The 24300-nt window shown below is 37.6% G+C and overlaps 1 protein-coding gene and 1 pseudogene across 1 annotated transcript in view; one reads left to right on the top strand and one right to left on the bottom strand.

Annotated features, from left to right (window-relative positions):
• The first annotated feature begins 1435 nt into the window (after window positions 1-1435).
• LOC141437198 (uncharacterized) lies at window positions 1436-4538 on the top strand (annotated as a pseudogene).
• A 1233-nt stretch (window positions 4539-5771) lies between these two features.
• msk (importin-7 msk) overlaps window positions 5772-24300 on the bottom strand; it is a 40005-nt gene continuing 21476 nt past the window's right edge. The window contains exons 11-14 of the mRNA XM_074100441.1: window positions 23419-23564; window positions 22203-22314; window positions 19376-19519; window positions 5772-17853 (exon numbers count right to left, since the gene is read on the bottom strand). Coding sequence (XP_073956542.1) covers window positions 17798-17853; window positions 19376-19519; window positions 22203-22314; window positions 23419-23564 — 458 coding nt within the window. The 3' untranslated portion in view covers window positions 5772-17797. The remainder of the gene's footprint in view (window positions 17854-19375; window positions 19520-22202; window positions 22315-23418; window positions 23565-24300) is intronic.

Raw genomic sequence — 24300 nt, 5'->3', positions numbered from 1 at the left:
CTTCCGTGCTCTAACTTATAAACGCAAAGGAGTTGAACAAGGATAAGAGCAAAAAAATGATATTCTATTCTATTATGAGTAACAATGATATTCCTTGCAGTGTCGATTTATAACATCAGTTAGGTTAGGATTTATCATTACACAGGACCTTACATTAACATACCAAATTTCATGTCTGAAAATTGTGTTAGTTTAGTCAGAGGGTGTTTAAAATACTGTTTTTTAAACACCTAGAAAGCTGTGGGATGTGAATGCGTGTGTTACAGCACACAAGAGTTGTTATGTCTGCTGGGTTTATGTATTAGAATATTGTGTATTATATGCCATAGAATTAAGTATGAGGTTCACATAGTGGTACTTTATTTGAAATGTAATATGCTTTGTCACAAATTCTGCACCTGTATTTAATTAACCACTGATTTCCACAGTATTGAAATTACACAGTAATTATAAAATTCGCAAATTAGAAGCATATATGTAATGACGGTAATTTAAGTCAAGCCAACATTTTATCTTCGAATGTTTATTTTCGAACAAGTTATTTAAGACATTCGTGAATGGAACCAAAATATATCAAACATACCCACGTTAAGATGCCTATGATAAAACAACGACGTTTTGAAGGGACCGAGTTGTTTAATCCATAGGCGAATGCAGAATATCGTGTGTACACAATTTTTGTTACCAACCGCTTGCACTTACGACACATGCGAAATTGACTTGTACTTCGCAATTACTAAAATTATCGGCGCAATATCAAAAATATTTAAGTCAACACCAACTTTAGCTTCGTTTTCATATACAATTAAAAGGCTAACAGTTCATATGTGGAAAATTACAAAAAATAAACGTGACATTACCGTGATGTGATACTTCACTCACAGTCACAGCTAGCAAGAACTATTCATTCATCATGAATTTCGTCATTTTTTTTTGTTAATCCTTAAGGCAATAGGTAAAGGAGTTTTGGTTCACATAGTCTTTTTTTTAAGCGTAGACACGCGTAGAATAGCCGAAGATTGACATAATTTTTAGATCTGTGAAGGATAATGAACAGCTAGCCTTAATTTTAAAAAGCGGCCAAAGCGGCTCTACATCATGCAGATGTAGAAATTTAAATTCCAATCAAGATACTGAGAAACATATATCAATTTAATTATCATCATTATATAGAAATTCTTTCACTTTAAAGTTGTTGGTGTTGTTTTTTAGAAAAGTATGGTGCTGTCCATTGGAGGACAATTTTGCCATGTGTAGTAGTAGGTTTTGCCGTTGTACGGTAAAAAAATTCTAGAAAACGTAATATGATATATGAGACTTCAAAGTTTAATTTGTGTTTGTAAAATCGTATCATTATTTATGTTGATGACTTGAAGTGAAATTTCATTGTTGTCTCTTCTGTGGTAATTTCGCTACTTCTTACTTGATTTTGACAGCTAGCTACATTAGTAATCTGTGATTTTGACTGACGTACGTTTTGGTTGGATTTGGACTGACTGTCTGTAACGAATTTAGGTATTTATTTAATTTTGTTGAATTGAATAATAGATAGACATTTGTTGGGTAACTTGTGTTTATTAAAAATATGCAACAAATTATCTATAAAATACAACCCCAAAGTCGTTAATACTGTTAGACTGCTTAATTTGAAACTTCAGTGTATTCAGTATAACTTGTTATTAAATCAGGATTACCTGTTTTTTTGAGGCAGAGATGCACTATCACGCGTAATTATCTTTTTAAATTGTTGGTGAGTGAATAGACACAGGAAATAACCCGTCATTTTGCCTTTGCGGAACAGTCGGCGTTTAGAAACGCAATATTTTGTCCCATACAACTACGTGTTTGACATGATCGTGTTTTTTTGCAGTTTTAGCAACCATGTCGAATATAAAGCGGTTCTGCTGTGACGATGAGACCGGAGAAGTTATTACATACTTCGTAAACGACGAGACAGGGGAGCCGACGCCGGTGTCTTCTCTGGCGATGCAGTCGGCTCCGCGCGCTACAACTTCAAAGACCATCTCTTTCCCAAAAGGCTACATGAGTGAGACAAAAAAGTTTCAAAATTTAAAAGCGAACATCATTGATGGCTCCAATGTCTTTAGCCCTAGGCTTTTGCTTATACCATCCGCAGCTTTATGCCCGGCTATTTGTATGGTCCTTCTAGCAATTCTGGAGCTGTTTCTCCATGTCAGGTGCCACCAAAAAGAACAAATCTCTGAAAGACCCAACCCTGTATTACCGCAGTCCGTTACACATTGTCACAAGCGTATTCTGCGGAGTTTGCAGAGAGTGTAACACTATGACTAAAATTGAACAGCTACAAGATGAGAGGCGCTGTCGCTATGATTATCTCAAGAGAATAGCAATTTAAAAATTAGGAGAGGAAGGGGAATATATCAAAACAACTTTTTCTCAATTTCAAGTAATGGAATACTAGTTAAGCCCTCATATGGTTTTATAAGGAGCAAAATTTAAGGCTGTCTTCTCCAGTTTTATTTTTATCTGTAAAATTGGAATAACAGAGATAGTTGAGACAAGAATGTAGGTATTTTTACAGTGAGAATAAGAGCTAGATACCTCAATTTTAAAATGTCCATGAGACTAACAGTTTTTCCTAACTTGAACAAAGCTAGCACTTAAAATATTTGCATTGCATTATATACAAATGTATTTTTATACATACAAGTATTTTACTTTTTAACAAAGTATTGGATAAATCTCAAGGTCCTAAAATGCCTAAATAATAAAGTTACTGTTTTTGTCTGGTGTATTTGCACGTTTATTATAGTAATCTAAGATTTACAAAAATAGTATCTGTGGATGTTTAGTTAAATTTTCTGTATTCAACACAACCTGCATTAAAGATCTGCCACAGTGGAGCGTGCCAAAATATCTGACATGTCCTAACGGCTCTAGAAATAGAGTTGTATCAGATATTTATGCACCCTGATGTTTCAGATATTTGTGTTGGTGACTGTACAGTCAAACAATTTGCTTCCTGACCCACCATAGAACGTTCTCACAGTGTTCCCTTGTCTAGCAATGCAATGTCACTATGACTTCTATGAAATAGTACAGTCAAGTTTGTAAAGTTCTGAAAATTGGTTCAAAAATATCTGAACACGCTTGGTGCGGCCCGTGCCAAATTGGCGAAGGAAGGTGGACTTACCCAAGTCCGCCGCCGACCTTCTGACTGGCCACGGGTTTGCGATGATGATTTTGAAGGCAGTGCACGTCGTTGTCTTTAGTATCACTCAATCCTAGTAGATTATTGAGGATAACTTCTTAATTATGCGTGTAAAGCGGAATGATTTGTTTATATGACAGACAGACGACAAGATGACAATGAAAGAATACCGCATGGCATCAGAGGTTTCCGGCCAGCGTTGCCTAGGCTTGTCCACCTCCTTGCACACGACAATACGGCGCAACCAACGCTTCTACACTCTTAACAGAGTTGTGTTGACATATTTTTGATCAAATGTTTGCTCACCAGTTTATGAATATGAACTGAACTGTACATGCCACCTTATGATTCACTTGATATTACCGATTTTATAAATTGGACTTGGTCAGTTAATTTGAGAACTACTATTTGCGAATTTATTAATTGTTAGATTGGAGTGGAGTATTCTATATTTTAGATGGTGATGGGCACAAGCAAGATTAGTTGTAAGTAGACAGGAATTTTGGTAGCATAATATGATTAAAAAATTGTTAATAATAATACACCGTTTATTTCAGGCAACATACCCGTTTATTTCCTATAAGAGCCAAAAAATTGGCTTTATATTTTTTGATAGATTTTTTTTCTTATATAAATTAAAAATAATTAAAAAAATATGTCGAAACTTTTTTGTTTGTGGCTGTTGACACCTGATTACCACCTTGGTCTTAGACAAAGTTTTTATTATGCACTAGAGCATAAAAAGTCATTTTATGTCGCCTAAGTCCAGCATAAACACGAACTTTACGAGCATGAGAAGTGAAAAAGCCGTTATAGCCGTTAACCGCGGCCCAAAAGGTCTCGAGTGGCGACCGCGAACCGGAAGACGAAGCGCTGGCAGGCCTCCCACTAGGTGGACTGACGACATCGTGAGAGTTGCCGGTAAACGGTGGACGCAAGTGGCGAGTTGTCGTTCATTGTGGTGTTCTAAGGCCTTTGTTCAGCAGTGGACGTGTTCTGGCTGATAATGACCCGTGCCTCCGACCGCGTAGAATTCATCATCATCAGCATCCCAGCCTATATACGTCCCACTGCTGGGCACAGGCCTCCTCTCAGAACAAGAGGGCTTGGACCATAGTTCCCACGCGGGCCCAGTGCGGATTGGGAAGTTCACACCCACCATTAAATTGCTTCGCAGGTTTGTGCAGGTTTCCTCACGATGTTTTCCTTCACCGCAAAGCTCGTGGTAAGTTTCAAATGTAATCCGCAAATGAATTTCGAAAAACTCAGAGGTGCGAGCCGGGGTTTGAACCACGATCCTCTGCTTGAGAGACGATAGCTCAAACCACTAGGCCGCCACGGCTTTGGCGTACAATTCGGTCTTGAATATCGCGGCCAGGATCGTCTCCGCAGGACGGAACTCCTCAACGGTTAACGGCATTGCCTTGGATTTGAAACTAGGATGGATAATAGGCCAAGGGTAAACATACTTATTGTAGATAAATACATACTAATCTGTATTCTCATTGCAGATAGTATCTGGTAGTTATCCTACCGAAAACTGGCAGATAATCGAACAAGTCGTCCACCTACTCGTGGTCACATCTGGCAGACTCAATATAATATTAAACATCCAAAACCTGAGTCACAAACATTCAACAAACATTTGTATTATTCATACAAATATCGGCCCTAGCCGGGAATCAAACCTGGGACCCCAAGCTTTGTGGTCAGGTTCTCAAACCATTCGGCCGTCCGGTCAAATATATCTCTTACTAGTGTTTACCTGCGGTTTTGTACACGTAAATCATTAGATCCAGCAGTGAACTGAAAATTTGGGTTTTTTTAAAAATACCCATGGGAATTCCCGAAAACTAAATCATGGTTTACAATGACTTCATTAAAAACAATCATGTCAAATTTCGGTTGTTGTTTCAAGATTTTATCCCTATTCCGGGAATATCAGAATAAAAAGTAGCCTATGTTTTATTCCAAATGTCCAGCTATCTACATACCAAATTTCATCCAAATCCGTGCAGCCGTTTCAGCGTGAAGGAGTAACAATACTCACTCACTCAAAAACTAAAATTTATAATATTAGTAGTAAATAGGATCCACCTCTTATCTTATAGAGTTGGACAGTGTTGGCTCTAATAAAAGGGTTTTTCAAACTAAGACTACCAATTTTCCTGTTTTTTGATAAGAGTTTACTCAATTTATATAGTTTATATATAGTTGACTGTTTGTAACATTTATCATGTTATGTATTTATTTACTCTAAAAAATACGCGTGAGAAGTCTTTAAATATATTTTTTGTAGTTGTCCTTTGCTGATTTCTAAACTTTTTCTGTAAGTATTGAGTTTATTAATGTGATAAATAAAATAAAGGACTAATAAAAAAAGGAGTTTTAATTAAGCCTTTACCTAAACCAATTGATTAAATTACCTCCCATGGGAGTTCTCGAAAATTTTCGATATAGGATAGTAAGATTACTACAACTTCACCCAGACAAAAATTATTACAACAGACACTGACACACATAGCGGTCAAACTTAACACCCATCTTTTGCGTCGGTGGTTAAAAAATAAAACAAACATCATTTGAATCACATTTATTTACATGAAGTGAAACACCTTATAATCATGTTTATTTCGTTTTGGGTTACATTTATTTACAATTGATACGACGCGCCCACTGCGCCCAAGGGACCCATTTTTAAAATCTAACTCTAAAGTAAAAACCGTTATTTGCTATAAAACTAGATCCAATACGTGAACTGTAATTTTAGACTAATCTCGTGTATCATCTTTACCATTTTTCACTACTTAGGGACGGTTTTTTCGACTGATGTGATTTTAAAAATAAGCCCCCAGATTCGAACCTCAATCTCAGCACAAACAACTTTTGATAACAACAACAGGGGGTCTACTTCCTACACTCCCTAGTTCAAAGCTCTATCGTACCGTCCCTTTCACTCTCCTGTTAAATACTACTAGCGTGAGAGGGACGGCACGACATAAGTTCGAATTTGTAACTACGGAGTGTAAGACCAGAGCGCAGTGATCGCTTATTAAAAAACATGTGAATTTAACTTTTACGTCATCACAAAAATATAGAGCATCGCCCATATTTACCAAGTCTTGTAGTGCACCTTACTGGCTAGGTTGCTCAAGTCTGCTACTCAGCGCCCCGGCATCGCCTCTATCCTGTAGTTTTTTTTTTTAATTTTAAGCCAGGACTTGGGTTTTTAGTCTTGCAATGAACTATTTCTAAGTTTTCTGGAGGATTATTCGCAATAATTCCTTAGCCAGTACGTTTTTTCTTTTTAAAGCTCTTCGTGCATTAGCCAGCCAGTACTTTAAAAAAAATGAGACGAGTTCTCTTGCAAGTGGTGAAGGAGCCACAGCGTTTTTTTCACTTTAATTCCTTTTTCAAAAACTACACAAGAAGTAAGAACGAAAATAAAAAAAACTGGCTAAGGGCTCACTTACATAGAATAAACCCATTCCGTATAAGTGAACCTTCGTTTTCATTTTATGCAAAGTGTGGCTATACCACGCGTCATTTTGTAAAATATTAGTTTAATTTTCTTCTATTAGGAGTAACATTACATTAATTATTATGCTTCTACTCTTTCCTAAGTTTTTTATTTATTTTCAAAGCGGTGCTAATTTTTTTATCTGTATCACCATTGGCGTTAAAAATCTACAAAAAAACTAACCATACGGTACAGTCAGCGTCATATAGTACGTAGCAGTCAAGATCACCAAATACTTGGAAACATACAAAATAGTCATTACCAGTGACTCAGTCAATGCGGTCAAATTGTTAGGCATTAGTACCGTAGCCAAAGTATCCAAAAGTATGGGACACCACAGGAAAATTGACTTTATTACACACCGTATAAGGTCCAATGATCTAGTTAGCTAGTCATCTTTAATACAATGTGAACGGTGTTCCATTTTCATTCTCTTGGTGCAAAATGCACATGTTATTACCTTTTTAATTAAATAAAAACTCTTTTATACTGTAATTATACTGGCCATTCAAGCCATATTTAAAAGGAAATCCGTTTATCCGAACTTCTGACAATGTAAATAAACATGTAAAAAAAGCCGTCAGGCTCCAAATAAAAGAGACAAAACCATCACTGACAAGTTGATACTCCTCTTTTCGATGATTGTCAAAAACAAAAAGTCGAATCTTATGACGTGTTAATTTATTTCGCACTCAACTCGAGATTAAACCTTAAATCTTTTAAATAAAGCTCAGTTTTCTAGTGTGTCCCATACTTTTGGATATTATGGCTGCTACGCTACCAGTGGTGATGTACGTGCTCCGATTTATTTGTACATGATGGATGTCCTGAGCAATTTGATCGCTTTGATTGGGTCAATGTTAATGACAATTTGGATGTTTCCAAGTATTTGGTGATCTTGACTGCTACGTACTATATGACCCTGACTGTACATTAATTAGCAGATATAAATGAGCCTGGGATACTTCAGATATATGCTGGGTTGGGTAAGCTCAACTGTGAAAGGTGGTATTTGATAGAGATTAACACATTATTCAGTACATTTAGCGAGTGTTCAAAGTGTGTAGTGCGTAGAAGATCCAATACACATCACCTCGAATGAAAATTTCTAATGCAACACCATGCCAAGGGTGTTCATTAAAACTTGGTCAACAACTTAGAAAAATATTCAAGATTCAAAAACACGATTCACGTGGCTTCCACTTCGAAATGACCTTGACCAAGAACCACGGATTGGTTTGAAACATGTCAGGCTTGACTTGACTACTACGTGAGTGACCCTCAAGTGATTATTCAAGATAGCGGAGGTAATGGAATACACCGAGATTAAATCATTACAACCCCATTAACGCCGGGTTAGAAAGTTAAAAAAAAACTGACATAAGAGGGATACTTAACTCTTACATTTTGATGATGAATATATCTTTACAGATAAAAAATATTTTATTGATACGCTTTCAATCGCACCAGGGCCATTCTTCGAGCGTTACAACCGCCTCATTTCCGTGGTCACTTTTTTTTTATGACGGCTGTAGAATTGGACATGTCCGATAATTTTTTAGACGTCCTGTATTGCAACTAGATATCATGGAAACTGTAACATGTCATAATGTGCCCACGAAAATCGTAAGGAATAAACGCTCGAATAATGGTCCATAATTAATGGTATATTTCAATACAGAGGCGATGCCAACGCGTCAATTGACTACCTGAATTAAGCCTTCAACGCTCCGACCGTCATCAACAAGCAGTAAAATTATTAACAGGCACGCTTTTCTGAAGACAAGCTTTCGCAAATTTTTTAAGCTCTGCGTCGGTGTATAAATCCCAATACTGCCCTCATAAGGCTAGGCAGTTTAAAAAAAAACCGGCCAAGAGCGTGTCGGACACGCCCAAAATAGGGTTCCGTAGCCATTACGAAATAATTAAGTAATATATATTTTTCTAAGGATTTCGTATTTTATACGGAATCTTCCAAGCTTAGGTAGGTATATTTTATACTCATAAACTACTAATAACTCTTCAAGCAAACTTAACCGTTATAGTTTTCCTTGAAAGTTTGATATACTTACTAACATCCTGAATTTTTTCAAACTTTTCCACCCACCGGTTTAGATTTTAGAGGGGGGGGGGACGCTCGATTTTAATGAAAATATGCACTTCAAAGTTGAATATTTAGCAAACAAATCACTGAATCGAAAAAACGTCTTAGAAAACCCCATGGTTTTAAAAGACCTATCCAACGATACCACACAATAGGGTTGGATGAGAAAAAAAAAACACCCCCACTTTACGTCTATGGGAGGTACCTACCCTAATTTTTTTTTTCATTTTAAATTGTACCATTTTCGGCATAGTTTACTTATATATCCGTGCAAAATTACAGCTTTCTAGCATTGATAGTCCCTGAGCAAAGCCGCGGACGGACAGACAGACAGACAGACAGGACATGACTGTTTTTGCCATTTTGGCTCCGGAACCCTAAAAAACGCTTTTGAGCTATTTATACCATCACTTAGCCTGAAACATTATCTATCAGATGAACTAAGCAAATTGGCTGTATCTTGTCTACAACATGATCAAAAACCCCTAAGACCAATAAAACCTCCTTAAGGCGACGCGAAATCAATTTACAAACTTTCTCTGTTTACTCGATATGTCTAAAAACTTGATACTGCCAATTGCCTTATGATTATGTATGAGGGCAAAATAGTTCTGTCAAAAGAACTGTGCAACCGAAATAGTGAGCGATATAAAAGGGTAAGTAACTATAACGAAATCAATCTGGAAAATGTCATCTAGTGGCAAGGAAAGTCAGAATGACCAACCCTTCAAACGCTACGTCATATTTTGAATATCAACCAAAAGTACCCAAACATTCATCAACCCCAATTAAAAACAATTAAAAAAAAATTACTAGCCACCTAACCAAGGAACAGTTGAAAGATTTCAGATTAATTTTGTTATACCTTATAAAATGCTGCCGATGGCACCGTAAATAACCCTCCTTCGGGCAGTCGGGATAACAAGAGTCAATCAGCAGGGGTAAACACCATTTGCTTTTCTACGAGTTATTAACGCAATCCTAATAAGGGATTCTTGACAGGTAAAATATCGCTAGATGGCGCTAGTAGCGAGGTTTTTTGACGTCTTGTTTCTTCTTCTCTTTTAAAATATGGCTTTTCTATCCTAATTAATAGGACAATTTCGCCAGTGTCAAAGTAAACTCTCTTTGAGAGGGACGTTGTACGGTGATTGTAGTTTTTGCAACTTGATAGTGAAATTCCAGAAACCACGTGGAGACAACTTGCACATTAAAAAATGTTCACTGTTCACTGTTAAGGTTAATCGCCGCATAAAACACTATCAAAATCATACTTCAACTAGCCAAAGAAACAGAAATAGCAAAATTAGATATTGTCTACATCCGCCATGTTCGAATGCTACAAATCGAATCCCGACGTCTTGTTTGCGATTGGCTCATTTAGTTATTTGGCCAAGGAGACACTGTCAAAGTTGTCAAACGGACTTCACGGTCCTAGCGCCCACAGGCCCGTCACAGAACCCTCCTTACCAGACCAAAAATAAAGGCTCCATCTAAATAATTCAGTTCACCTCCTAGCCTAGGCCCTTGGTGCAATTAGAACCTAGCTAATATATGATTTTGTTCCGACGGTCAGATACATCCCCGCGAGAGTATAAGCTGCCTTTTATAATACAAAAATATTCAAATAAAGTGCACCGTTTGTCTAAAAAATTATTTGGTTTACTAATGTTTCGGCGAATAATGTTTGGCGGCAACCTGTTTCATTTCGCAACTTTTCATTTCCCAACTGTTTAATATTTCTGAAACTGTAAATAATTCAGGATTTTTATAAAACTAACCTAACCTAACCTAAAGGGTTCTGCACGATGGCCCTAAAATAAATCCTGAAATATTTACAGTTTTAGAGTTTGCGAAATGAAAAGTTGCGAAATGAAACAGGTTGCCAAACGTTAAGTTGCGAAAAGGCAGTACTCGAAATTATTTATAGCCCGTTGAACTACGAATCGAAGTGCTAGGCGGTTTATTACAATTTAAATTTGATTTATAAAATTAAATAAATATAATTCAATACGAATACAAATTGAAGAATATGCGATTTCGCAACGCAATGTTATGTCAATATGAAAGTCCGACAGTGCATCCAGATCGAAGACAGACTTATGAATGAATGTGAATATTGTATCTCTTACCTACTGCTGAGTTATACCTTTCGACACAGTTTATTTCAAGATCATATAAAGTTCTACATTTGTTTGAATGACTGATATGAGAGGATTTGAAACAGCGACTCCAAAATGAAATCATGGACTCATTAAGAAGCCGACGGCGGTCTCCGACTCAACCCCATATTAGAAATTTTATGAAACTGGAATATCTACTTAAGAATGTATAGTATATCTAAAATGGTTATTTGAATTTCGTAAAATTTCATATACGAAGTGGGGTCAAAGTGGCATCATTGGGGGCACCCGGATAGGGAACGTGTTAAAAAGGTGGCCAGTGGCTAAACACGTTCGTGTGACTACAAATACCGGGGTTCCTTCAACGGAAGCCGACCTTTCCATTACATGAAGAATTCGCAACATAATTTTAAAATGCATTATAAAGAAAACCGCCCAGATAGAAGTGTCTTGATTAGTTCTAACTCTCCAACAGCAGAACATCAAGGTACATTAACGTACATTTATTCACATTTTACCGCTAATTTAATATTAAATCAACACAAAGCAGCTCACACCCCCGACTCTTACACAAACTAAATTTTATTAACATCTACAAATGCAAAAGAAATAAGAGTGAAACAATACTCTTTATAAACCACGTAGCATTATAAAAATAACAAAACATTTATAGTAAATATCGTGAAGTCTCAGGGACAAAGAAAAAAACAAATAACGAAACGCCAATTTGAAGAGGACAGCACAAAAAATATATTGTTAGGCCACTCTAATAGTACAAAGTTTTAAACACCATCGAGGTTTAAATAAATTCAAATTCATATAAACAAGTTTTAATGTGAACCAGTCAACATAAAGTGTACAAGGGGATAAAGTATCCACTAACAAGTACGTCTCGTAGAACAAACTAGGAACGCTTTTTTACAATGTCTTTCACATCCATCCGGTGTTTAGGCTATGTATGTAAAACATATATTTTCAGTTTCGTTCACTTCATAATAATAAAAAACGTTTAATTATCATTGAGCTATAGAGCATCATGTCATGTCCACAACATACTCTAAAGAAAATTACCACGAAACAGAATCTTTAATAACATTTAATATAAAAAATGATGGTAAAGTTGAAATGTTATATCGAAGTACATCAGCAAATTCAAATAAAATCGGACATTCCTATTCATCTGCGCACTAGTCTAATTACCGTGCCGCTTTCCCACCGCAACAGTGACACGGTAATTAGACTTGAATGCAGAGGTGAGAATGGCCACCATTATTTTTCTAAATCTGTGCAATTACTTTAATTATCATGTCATTTATGCAGGAAAAAAATGTAATGCGGTAATTAGACTGGCGCACAGATGAATGAGACTGGCCGAAGTATTAGTGTATTTTTTTTAAACTGAGTGGAGCTGTGACAGCCGAATCACGGTCAATCGCCCACGCCTTCGTTGCGCTACTTTAAAAACGAAGAGGCGCAGGCGTTACCACGATAGCATTTATCGCAGACTAGACATCCGTCCCTTTCGCACTCGCTGATTACCTGATTACGAAAGGACAAGTGAACGCACAAACTTGTGGCACTTAATGTCTCGGCAATCGTTAAAAATATACCAAGCGATAGACATCTACATATACTAAACAAGTGAACGATCTAGTGACAGAGCACAGCCGCACGCGATTGGATAGGACACGCCGCTCAGCCGCACACACGTAAGCCAATCAGCGGCTTTTGCGGCGTAGCTCTGGCCAATCACGTGCGGCGATCCTCTCAGTACTAGGTCGTAATTATTTAATCCGAGTATAGACAAAGATGTTAATCTAGAACACAGATTTATTCAGGAGAATTCAGCAATTCTTCATCTGAGGGTAAGAATAAAAATTGCGCCATCAACACGTAGCAAAATATATTATCTAAAATCGGCATAAAATAATTACTACCTGGATCCTTTGAACAATCAAAAATTCGAAGTTCTTAATTCAGAGTCCATTATTCGATCGATCGATAGATCGCGTAGATAATTAATCTATAATGTTTACTTCAGTCAAAACGTTAGCGGGATCGGTAAATGTATTAGAGGTCCGAGGAGAGTCGAATAAGTAGAATAACAAACTACCGTGGTATTAAGAGTCAATCAACTATTTTAGCGACACTGGGCGTCTCCTGCGTTACCAAAAAATCGTACTTCCAACAATATTTCACGTTTTAATAGGTTGAACTTACGTAGGATGGCATGTATTCATGTACACCATCTATTAAATTACAGAAAAAACATGTTTACTTACAAAAATCTGCAATTTTTTTCAAAAATGTCGCGGACAGATTAGTGTCGGTAAAAAAGTTGATTGACCCATTAAAGAATGTCATTATCAAACAAAAAACTTACTTGTAACTTTTACAGCCTTTTTTTGCATTTGCTAAATAATAAAAAAAAACAACAAGCGACCAGCACGTAGCTTTTGAGCCTATAGAGTATGTCCTCTGATTGTTTAACAATTCGTTCTATTTTTAATTTATCCAGTTCATCTCATACCAGCTGATAGAAACCATGAATAAAACGCCCCAAATTCCATTGTCGCATTAGCTTAGTACAAACGTGCTGCTATCTATAGGACCTACGATTTATAATAACTATCTATATAAATTTGATGTAACTGTTTATAGTACTTAAAAAAGGCATTATAACTATGTGATGTTTTATGGTAGCCTCGTTCTGTTTTGCGGCTCGTAAGGGTGCGGTTAATACACGCCCGGTAATTGCCGGCCAGAATGTAGGATAATAACGTACGCCTGATACAGTTCACGAATTATAAGGTCGTGCAATTAAGGTTATATTACTCGGGCGTCCATTAACCGCACCCGTTTGTAAGACAGCAGTTCCCGATATCATAACGTATTAAAATGAAAACACAGCGTCCCTTCGCAGAAGATGAAAGAACTTAAAGTGTACCTATTTAGAACTCTTATAGCATCACTCTGTCTGTCAAGATCCTTGTGCCCAGGAACGCATGGATGCATCAAGCTGATATTAATATCAAATACTCCGGGTATACGCCTTGGAGCAGCGAAAAAAACAAACTTCGATCGGCATCACGGCGATCAAAAGATAATCATTAAAAAAAGTCATTTCGTACAAACTGGCATAACCGAAAAACCTAATGTACTTCCGGTTGTCCTAGACACTAGCTATTTTTTATGAAGGCACCAATAGCACAAGCAATAAGAAAACTAAGGCTTAATTTTTCATATACTAGCGCAGTGCTAAAGCCCAGTTTAAATCTGCAAAAATAAAGTCGTAATGAACTTGAGCTCGAATTGAATTTCCTTCGTCCACAGCGTCGCATTGTAACTCGCAGGTTAAGCTAAGCTTAAATTCTTTTTTTTATCGAGGAACTGGTCTCACGCACGCGCCTTAGGCTTGTAACATGATAGTGGCGATTGTTAACTCTATAACTTCACAATATATCGCAGCGAGGGGGCGACTACACACGATTAGTCAATATTGCCAGCGTACGAGGAAGATTGAAGAATATCGTATAATTGTCAACATAACTGTTTTGGATTTTCATGATTTTTCACTACCTACACCCTCGTACAGTCGAGTTCATAAACTTATGAGCAAACATTTGATCAAATATATCTGAACACGACTCTATTGTTAACGGCGTAGAAGCGTGTCCAGATATTTTTCATCAAATTTTTGCTCACGTGTTAATGAACTCGACTGTACATAACACATTGGTGGCACAAACTTAAAAAGGTTGATGGCTTGCTTTGTATCCTAACTCATGAGTGTCCAATCTTAAAATATTTAAAATCTACTAATCTGTGGCTGGACTCTGTGCGATCTACCAATTAGGAATGTATTTTTTTTTACAATGTATAGTAAATCGAAAACCATTTCGAGATAAATTCATTTTAAATAGTTGTCTGTAGGTCATTTAATTTTCATGTAATGTAATTAATTTATTAGGCCATTACATAAATAATGCGCTTCATTTCACTTTTATAAACCATGACGTACACGGTCCAAGTTGTACGTAGTATTGTCATTCTTGACAGTTTACCACGTCACCACAGATAAAGAATTAAATAATGCTGGTGCTCAAGATCATACAGACCAAATTTATGAAAGAAGCATTGTTGTGGCAGAACTAGATCAAACTATGACGCCACCAACCAAAATAGTTGCGATAATTAATTAAAAAAATAATTTAAAACAACGAAACAGGTTTCTAATAAGTAATTGACTTTTCTGTAGGAAAAAAAAAACGCGTAAGTATCTCTTTAGACAATCCCAATTGTAAAACCAATATTTCAAACGACCTACTTCGCTGTTGTTCTATACTTACGTGTTATTTTCGACTGGACCAACAGATGCACCGGTATGCCACCCCTGGCCCTTTACTACGGAGTGCAAAATTCTAACTTCGTGTCTTGCCGGCCCGCTGACGCTTATGTTATTCAAAACGAGAGTGAGAGGGACGGTACGACACGAACTTCGATTTTTGATTTTCGTAGTAGCCACTGTTCTAGCTAATACTCTTTGTAATCCACAGACCTTACATCGAGATAGACGAAAAGAGCGCTTCAAATTATGAGAACCTAGCGTGTCGAATTTTTCGTACCTACGATGACGTCACGAGCGAGATTAGGGGGCTGTTTCACTATCTATTGATTAGTCTTAACTGACGGTTAAATGTGATGCCGTCTCTATTTGTTTTATTCGAATAGCAAAACGGCATCACATTCAACCGTCAGTTAAGACTAATCGATGGATGGTGAAACAGCCCCTTAGTGATGGGAAATCAAGACCACACGGTGCCCATTCAAACGCGCGCGGAACCGATTCAACCGGATCAAACTTTTTACACGAGGTCTCTTAAGGTCTATCTCGATATAAGGTCTGTGTTGTAACCCTACCATTACTCGTCAAATTTGTCTTTAAGCACCACTCAAATTATACGTTATAAACTGTACATATTAACTACTCGTGTGTTTTGAGAGAAATTGGAATTTTTGCGGCAAAATAAAAGACTATCGCGAATTTTATAGTGTTTCAATTTTCACATATGCAAATGGCGATGTTCAACAGTGGAAAAATGTACGCCAAAAAGAAATTACACACGCTTTTAAATTATACAAAACTACGACGACCATACGGAAGGTTGTCTTATAATTTACGTTTCGTATCGACTAACTAATAAACTACCTATCGACATCGGTAAAACAAAAATTCAAGCACTACGAAATATGCGACAGTCTTATATTTTGCCGTAAATATTCCGATCTCTGGCCATGAGTCAGGAATCTAGTCACAGGCATTGGGTCAAGATTTTATTGTTTGGACAGCGCGTTCCCACCTCCCTCCCCACAAGGGGGAAAGGCCAGAAGGAACCTCCTAAAGTGCTATGCAAGTGTGCCTACGTGAAAGATAAAATACCGCCCTCTCTGCGTCGTGGCACCTAATAAAACAATAAATAATGAGAAATACATAAATGATCAACTCTATACGCGGGTCGGATTATGCGCACAGAAAAAAACCTAAGGAGCATAACAATAGCTCGTATCTCAAAACAATACGTAGACAACAAATCTTGTAGCAGAAAGTTCACTTTACAATACTAAGTATTTTGAGATTTTATTTTTTAAAATGGTGACGGCATACAGTACTTACCGCAATGCAAATTTGATTGCGTGTTAGCTAAAATAACTTACCTTGCAAGTGCCTATACAGTATAGTACCGTATTGAGGCATAAATATAATAATTAGTACGTTTCCAAGACGTCAAATCAAAAATATCTATACACCTTTACTCCACTAACCACAAGGTAGATGTGTTATATTTGACGCTGTGGCTATGTAGATATTTATGCCCTCGACTGTATATATCGCGGAGTACAAATCTGTTCATTCAAATACCAGCTTCGCAGTAAATTAATTAATGCTCTTGCTCAATAGACGACCACCCGCTCCGTGCAAACCGCGTCAGCTAGCGAGCCCCAATACCTATTTTTTGTGCGTATCTCACGGTACCGAGAGCATCTGTGTCCGACAGAAACATATTTTTCACACCTCTCCTTCAGAAAAGTAACTTTTCCTCCCTGTCGAGAGGGAGCAAAATGCAACTTTTCTGTTCAAGGCTTTTCTAAGTGTTTTATTGCAAATGCCATTTTTTGAAGTTGATAACTGTAAAGCCATGCCATTTTCTATGCTGGTTGTTCTTTAATTATATTTAGAATTTTTTTTTTCAAGTATCTTAATGCTCGGTGTGAAAAGTTGTATGAGCGACTCGGGAGCAAAATTATTTTCATCTTGGGCGGATTCTACTTTAGAATCCTTCGCTACATTCTGGATTCAATGTACGCCCTCGCCGTAAATACATAATTTTGCTCCCTTGTGACACAAATAACTATTATTGCTGACACCGAAAGTTAGGTATGGGCTCTAGCTTCAGAAGTATCAAAATCGTCGAATAAAACGTCAGAGGGCCGTTCTTTCTTGACACAGGAACATCGCTGTTATGTATACACCTATAATGAGGAATTCTTGACAAGCGAATTATCGGTACATGGCTAGTTTCGAGAGGGCCGTTTCACGTTAGTCTCGCTTGCTATGGGCTCATTTAGTTAGTACAGATATCTTCCTAAAACGCGACAGAGCGGCTTCTTGAGTGAACAGATCTGTAGTTGGTTACTAATAGATGTATAACGTTCGCAAACTAAAGCCTTAATCAATAAATAAAAGATTACGTTATCTGCAGCCGTATTATTTCACATTATCCAGCGGTTTAGGCGATACGTTCTGTGCCGCGCGATCCGACAACGCGATAGACATTCCTAAACTATATTTAACATGATTACTGTCCGAATTTGAATTTCGTCGGTACTTGCGCCGGGACCGTGAAGGAGTAACCTGAAAAAGAAAAAAAAATCTGCTAATAATTCAATTTTTAAAACAAAGTTTTTTGTTGACTACTTGCATTCTCATCCAGCTTACATTATGTATACCAAATTATTACCAAACAAGTGAAAATATAGATGTGGTGAACAATCTGTTTCCATCGTGAAAATATACGGTATTTGACAACTCCTGAATTTGCCGTGTCTTATATATTATTATGAAAATATAGATAAACAGTGTCTAGCGAAGAGAAAACTTAAATCGGTTGAAAATTGAATATAATGATTTTTTTTTAAATTTTGTCTCTTTCTTAAACGCTTTTCTCTATGCAGCAAGTAACGTCACATGCCAGTATGTCTTTCTCTGTCTTATCTTGAATTTGAAACCTTTAGGGGCTGTTTCACATCCATTGATTAAATATTGAACAAAAAAATAGAGACGGCATCACACCTAACCGCCAGTTAACACTTATCAATGGATGGTGAAACAGCCCCTAAACGTTGTTATTTGTAAAGGTAGCTTAATAATGGTTTCTCTATTCGATAACAGGCATTGTGTAGTTTTAATTTATAAAACATACAAAATAGTAAAATACCGTATTCGGAACACTACTTCCAAATGCTGCCGACGTGTCTATGAATTATCGTATTAATAAGTGATATCTTTGTATTAAATAAAATAAATGGGATATTTTCTTTATTACTAACAAATGACAAACGGGGCAAACCACGAGTTTGAAGTATATCACACCGAGATGTTACAACCCCCACGATCAAATTATATAGAGAACGTAGTATAAACCAAAATCAAATAAAAATCTTTACTTAAGTGTTAACCACTCTATATCGATTATCAATCTCTCGATGCGACTGCTATCTACGTCTTAGAGCGTTTCCACATATAGGCGTTTTTGTTGCGCGACTGTAGCGTATCCATACATCGATGGGTCCTAAGTATAAGGGCTTAAGTGTAAAATCGTTACTTTACAGGACGGGCTTTCAAAGTCAAAAACTGTCGTAACTCAGAGATGGTGTATCCGAGACTTCTAAAATTTGGCACACTAGTTAATAATACTCTGTCCTTCAATCACAAAGAATAAATTTTAATAAAATATTTTCTTCATTAAAAGTTATTGTACATATGCCCATATACATGAATTTCCGGGAAATAAACTTTTGTACAAAAAGACAGTAAAAAGATCTATGTGGTACTTTGACTCATATATTTTTTTTTCACGGGACAATTCACACCAATTGACCTAGTCCCAAAGTAAGCTTAGTAAACAATCTTGACAAGTCTTTTTATTGAAAAAAAAACGTTAGTATAAAAGCAGTAACTATTACTAATTATACCAAAAGCATGTAAATTATAATATGTCCTTGCTCTGCTAATTGTTACATATTTGCTGTTAATTATATATCAAAAGTGTTTTTCAATAAAAAGACACATCAAGATCGCTTACCTTCTTTCTAATGCTAAAAAAAAAAACGAAGTGTAGAACTATCGTTCAATTAATTGGGCTTTAAGTACTAACCGCCGCTCTGCTCGATCCGTTTGCTAACTTGCTGCGCCTTCCTCTGATCCGCGAGTACGAATACGGCGTTCAACTGCTTCTGTTGTTCCTCATCGAGGACACTGGTCAGGGCGTGGTAGAACGCCGGCTCGGTGGTCGACACCCCTGCGGAAAGAAAGGTTTCAGCCGTTTCCAGTGGTTTTTTTTTTATTCAACTGGATGGCAAACGAACAAGTGGGTCTCCTGATGATAAGAGATCACCACCGCCCATAGACACCTGCAACACCAGGGGGATTGCAGATGCGTTGCCAACCTAGAGGCCTAAGATAGGATACCTCAAGTGCCAGTAATTTCAGCGGCTGTCTTACTCTCCACGCTGAAACACAACAGTGCAAACACTGCTGTTTCACGGCAGGATTAGCGAGCAAGATGGTGGTAGCAATCCGGGCGGATCTTGCACAAGGTCCTACCACCTGCAAAAGCAAAGCAAAAGTGTGCTTTACGGAGCTTTGGCGGTCCAGTCAAGCTTCTGAAGGGCCTACACAAAAGTACTGGCCATAATAACAATAGGCTAGACGACAAAAAAGAAAACTGTTCAGTCCGTCAGTTAGATAATTAAAAAATATTGTGCACGTATTTTTTCTTTTGTTTGACAAACAAAAAATTATGAGGGTATCTAATTCTGCTTAGAAGTTTCGAGTGAAGTCACTATACGGTAGGATTTTTATCTAATAGTGACGTCACAAGCCCCCACTCCGGAAGTTTGATGATATATACCTTTGTCGATTTTTAATAATTTGATAAACCAAAAAATACGTGTGTTTTTCATAATCTAACTTTCGGACTAAATAAAATGATATATTTTTAACCCAGTCATCATCCCTATTGACCTCATGCGACCCATCATAATACATAATAATATTTTATTTACAAGCTTTTATTTCGTTTCACCTGTCCCAATGTTTGTCGGTTTGACGGAAATCCTCAAACTTGAAACTTGGTACGGAAACGTAGTTTAGATGACAATGCAAGTACAGTTAACAGTAAATACAGTCAGCAAAAAAAGCTTATGTTTTTTTTTGTAACCGAAACTTATAACATAATAACCTTATAATCTTAGGTGTTCGAAGAGCCGATAGAATAAGGAACACTGAACTGCACTCAAAAACCCGAATTGTTGATGTGGGGACAAAAACCGCCAAATTCAAGTGGGAATGGGCAGGACATGTCTGCCGGATGCATCCGGATCGTTGGGCCAAAATCACCACTGATTGGGTTCCAAGCGACGGGCACCGGAGCAGAGGTAGGCCTAAAAGAAGGTGGCGGGACGATTTGGAGCGATTCCAGCCGGACTGGCAACATTTTGCCGAAGCCAGAGACGAGTGGAAAGAGAAAGGAGAGGCCTTTGCCCAGCAGCGGGACACAATATAGGTTATCTAAAAAAAAAATAACATAATTTGTCGAAGCATTTTGAATCTGATTGTTTCGGGAACAAATTTAAGTTAGGCCATTTACACACGCACTATGCTGACTGTACGGATTCAACGAACAGACTCTTTCTCAAGCGATACTTTGAAGAGAGACAGCACGCTGAAACCGTTCGGCTAACTGCATAGTGCATTCGTAGTCTTAAACTGCCGTGGTGTAGAACAATAGAGAAACAAAACAAATTTTACTTTGCCACATTATCAAAGGTCATGTACCATCAGCCATATATGTGGTCTACCGCTCTAAAGTTGATAATCGTTAGCATGTCCATAAATCAATAGTGCTGCCCTCTACACTCATACTCGGGCTCCCCTGGAGATATGTACAATCTGACACCTGACACAATGTCGTGGCTTGGGACCCTGAATGTGGATTTATAATGTAACCCCCTTATTCATAAAACTTAACAAGCCTATGTTAACTAACAAATGCTTTGTCCCTTTCTAACAAATACAAATGTCGAAGTGACAGATAAGGACAAACGAATTTTAGCGGCATTTTAACTAAAATAGCTTTGATTGTCGTTTATGAATAAGGGGGTAATTGTTTAATGTTTTACGCCATACGATTAAATAAATAAATCAATAATGCCAATAGACGTGTCTGTCAACTTGAAAGTTCGACTTTAGCGACATATACATTTGATAGGAACTTGTTTAAAAATTGATAGACCACTTATTTGGCTGATGGTACATTCTATTGCACATTTGGGCGGCACCGGCACTAGGTTATAACACCCCTCTTTTTGCGTCGGGGGTTAAAAATAGCTACCCTATGGTGTACTGCAAGGTTACACATAGAGTACAACCGTTTGAGAATCGTTGCTTAGTTTGATTTATCAACTAACCTTTGCCTGTGGTTTTGTCGAAACAATAACGGTTGCTACACACACAACTTCGTGCCTACCTCACCCCACGATCAGGCGACATACAATAGAGATCTCTCTCCAGGCAGATGTTATATGGATCAACGACCGAAGGAAGAGCGTCGGATATTGTGATTACGCGATGAACTAAAATAATTTCTTTGCTCACCCGCGACTTTATGATAGCTAAGCTTATGCAAGATATGCGTGTTTATGCAGTTCCTCCACCTCCACACTGTAAGAACACACACAAACCCATCTATCACCACCGCGACACTACACTGACGCGTTTCGAACTCAACCAGAGCTCATCTTCAGAGCAACACAACCGCACACCATGCTACCAGATCTTAAACATAACGCATGATTCAATAAATTATGTAATCACGCGTCCGAGTTGAGAAACTTCGACGCGATGCAGACTGTTGCAGTTACACTATGTCGCTAGGACTCGGCACAATCAAAATTAAGACTTCTAGTCTCAACAGCACATACCTGATAGGGCGACCTTGAATTTGATGTACTCGTCGACGGGACAATCCCTGTCATCGAGCGGGGTCGTGTAGCACTCGATGGCGGTCTCATCGGGCTCCCAATCATCTTCCTCCTTAAGGCAACAAGGCATCCCGTTAAGGTAAGGTCACACCGGACATTAGAGTACTTCCCCATCGCTGTATCATCATCATCATCATCATCAACATCATCTCATCACGATAACCAACGTTATCATAATAATCAACATCATCATCGTTATAATCATTTTAGGGGTTAATTTTGCTGATGTATTCCACTCGTGCCTAAAATAGGGTAGATCGTCCATTACTGCCCACCTTTATTGAAAGTTATTGAACTGGCCACATTACACTAAAAATGAATTCTATTTATAAGAGTTAGTGACCAGAATTAATTTTAGCTTAAACTAGCCAGCAACTGACACATTAAGGGGCTGTTTCACCATCCATAGATTAGTGTTAACCGACGGTTAAATGTGTTGCCGTCTCCGTCTATTCGAACAAAACAAATAGAGACGGCATCACACCTAACCGCCAGTTAACACTAATCAATGGATGGTGAAACAGCCCTAATAAGGATAACTTAATATGTGCCTCATTAAAAAAAAAATACGGCCAACATTACTAACCTAACCTAACCGCCAGTTAACACTAATCAATGGATGCTGAAACAGCCCCTTAGTGTTGTGAAAAACGCTCAGTTCGAAGCTTAAAGACTCGAACCCTAAAGACTCTCGAGGCTTAACGACTCAAAGCCCACAAAGACGGTTTATTACATCCATAAGCATAAAATAAGCCAATTTAATTGTCAAATATAGTCGAGTCTTTAAGACTCTGGAGTCGTAAGGGGTCGAGTCTTTAAGACTCAAAGATGAGCGTTATCCACAACTCTTTTTATACCTACTAGGCGACTAGGTCAATTTTCCCCAAGACATTTATTTATTTGATGTAGATGTATGTAGGTATGCAAGTATTACAGAGCAGTTCAGACTTCATTCGTTCCTGAATGAATGTGAGTGAGTGAGTGAGTGAATAGACAGTTGTAGAACGTAGTGATTAGTGTTGTTTTAGGCTGTGTAAAAGTATTGTGTTTTAATTTAAGTACTGTGATCACTGTTTAGATTAGGTTATGTAAATAAAGTAAGAAATGCACATATTACGTTACAGTGTCAAGTATCATGTGATATTAATTTACTCACATCATCGTCGCTTTCTTCGTAATCCTCAATCTTAGCTGTCATGTTGACGCCTTGCGCCGCGCTGTTCTTGACAGCCATCCGCGCGAGGTTCGAAAGGTATTCGTTGTTCATGTCTTCGACATCGTCTTCGTCGCTCGATAGAACTTCTGCGTGAGAAAAAAAGAGATGACAATAACACGCGCGAAGCAAAACCAAATACGTATATGAAGGGTCCACGGAAAGAACGTGTCTAGTCACCTAAGCAACTTTTTGAGTTATAGCGGTTTGAAAGTTGGTCATCCCGAACAATTACTATGGTTACCATTTATTTAAAAGATAAAAAAATAGATTTTATATTGTTTTCAGATTCAATTCAATTCAAATTCAGGAAAAGTGGCTCCATCAATTTTTTGTTGATTCTGCCAGTGTCGAGGTTGACAGAGACACGGTGGGTAGGTGGAATTTAATTCAATGGTAAGTCATAGTACTTTGTGAGCTCTACATTTTAAGATTAAAATCCCAATTAAAAAAAAAATGACTACTGACTAGGCATTTTCCGTGGACCCTTCATATGTGTACATCACAAAATTACTAAATACAGGTTGTGTTTAATAATTAATAATCGTGTTGTAAGAAATATTACGTACTTGTTTATCCCACTATTGTTGCCCGCGACTCCCGTTTTCCGAATTCGTTTATCGCTACCCCGCGGAAATTATGCAATTTTCCGCAATACAAACTCCCTACGTCCTTTCCCGGGACTCGAACTATCTGTATACCAAATTTCATCCAAATCGGTTCAGCGGTTTAGAAGTGATGAGGTAACTAACAAACAGACTAACAAACTTTCGCATTTATAATATTAAATAGTGGGATGCATGGAATGTTAATAGGACATCAGTA

The sequence above is a fragment of the Choristoneura fumiferana genome, chromosome Z, assembly GCF_025370935.1.
Source record: "Choristoneura fumiferana chromosome Z, NRCan_CFum_1, whole genome shotgun sequence".
In the NCBI taxonomy this organism is placed as follows: Eukaryota; Metazoa; Arthropoda; class Insecta; order Lepidoptera; family Tortricidae; genus Choristoneura; species Choristoneura fumiferana.
The sequence above is the reverse complement of the archived record's forward strand: the minus strand, read 5'-3'. Positions and strand labels throughout refer to the sequence as shown.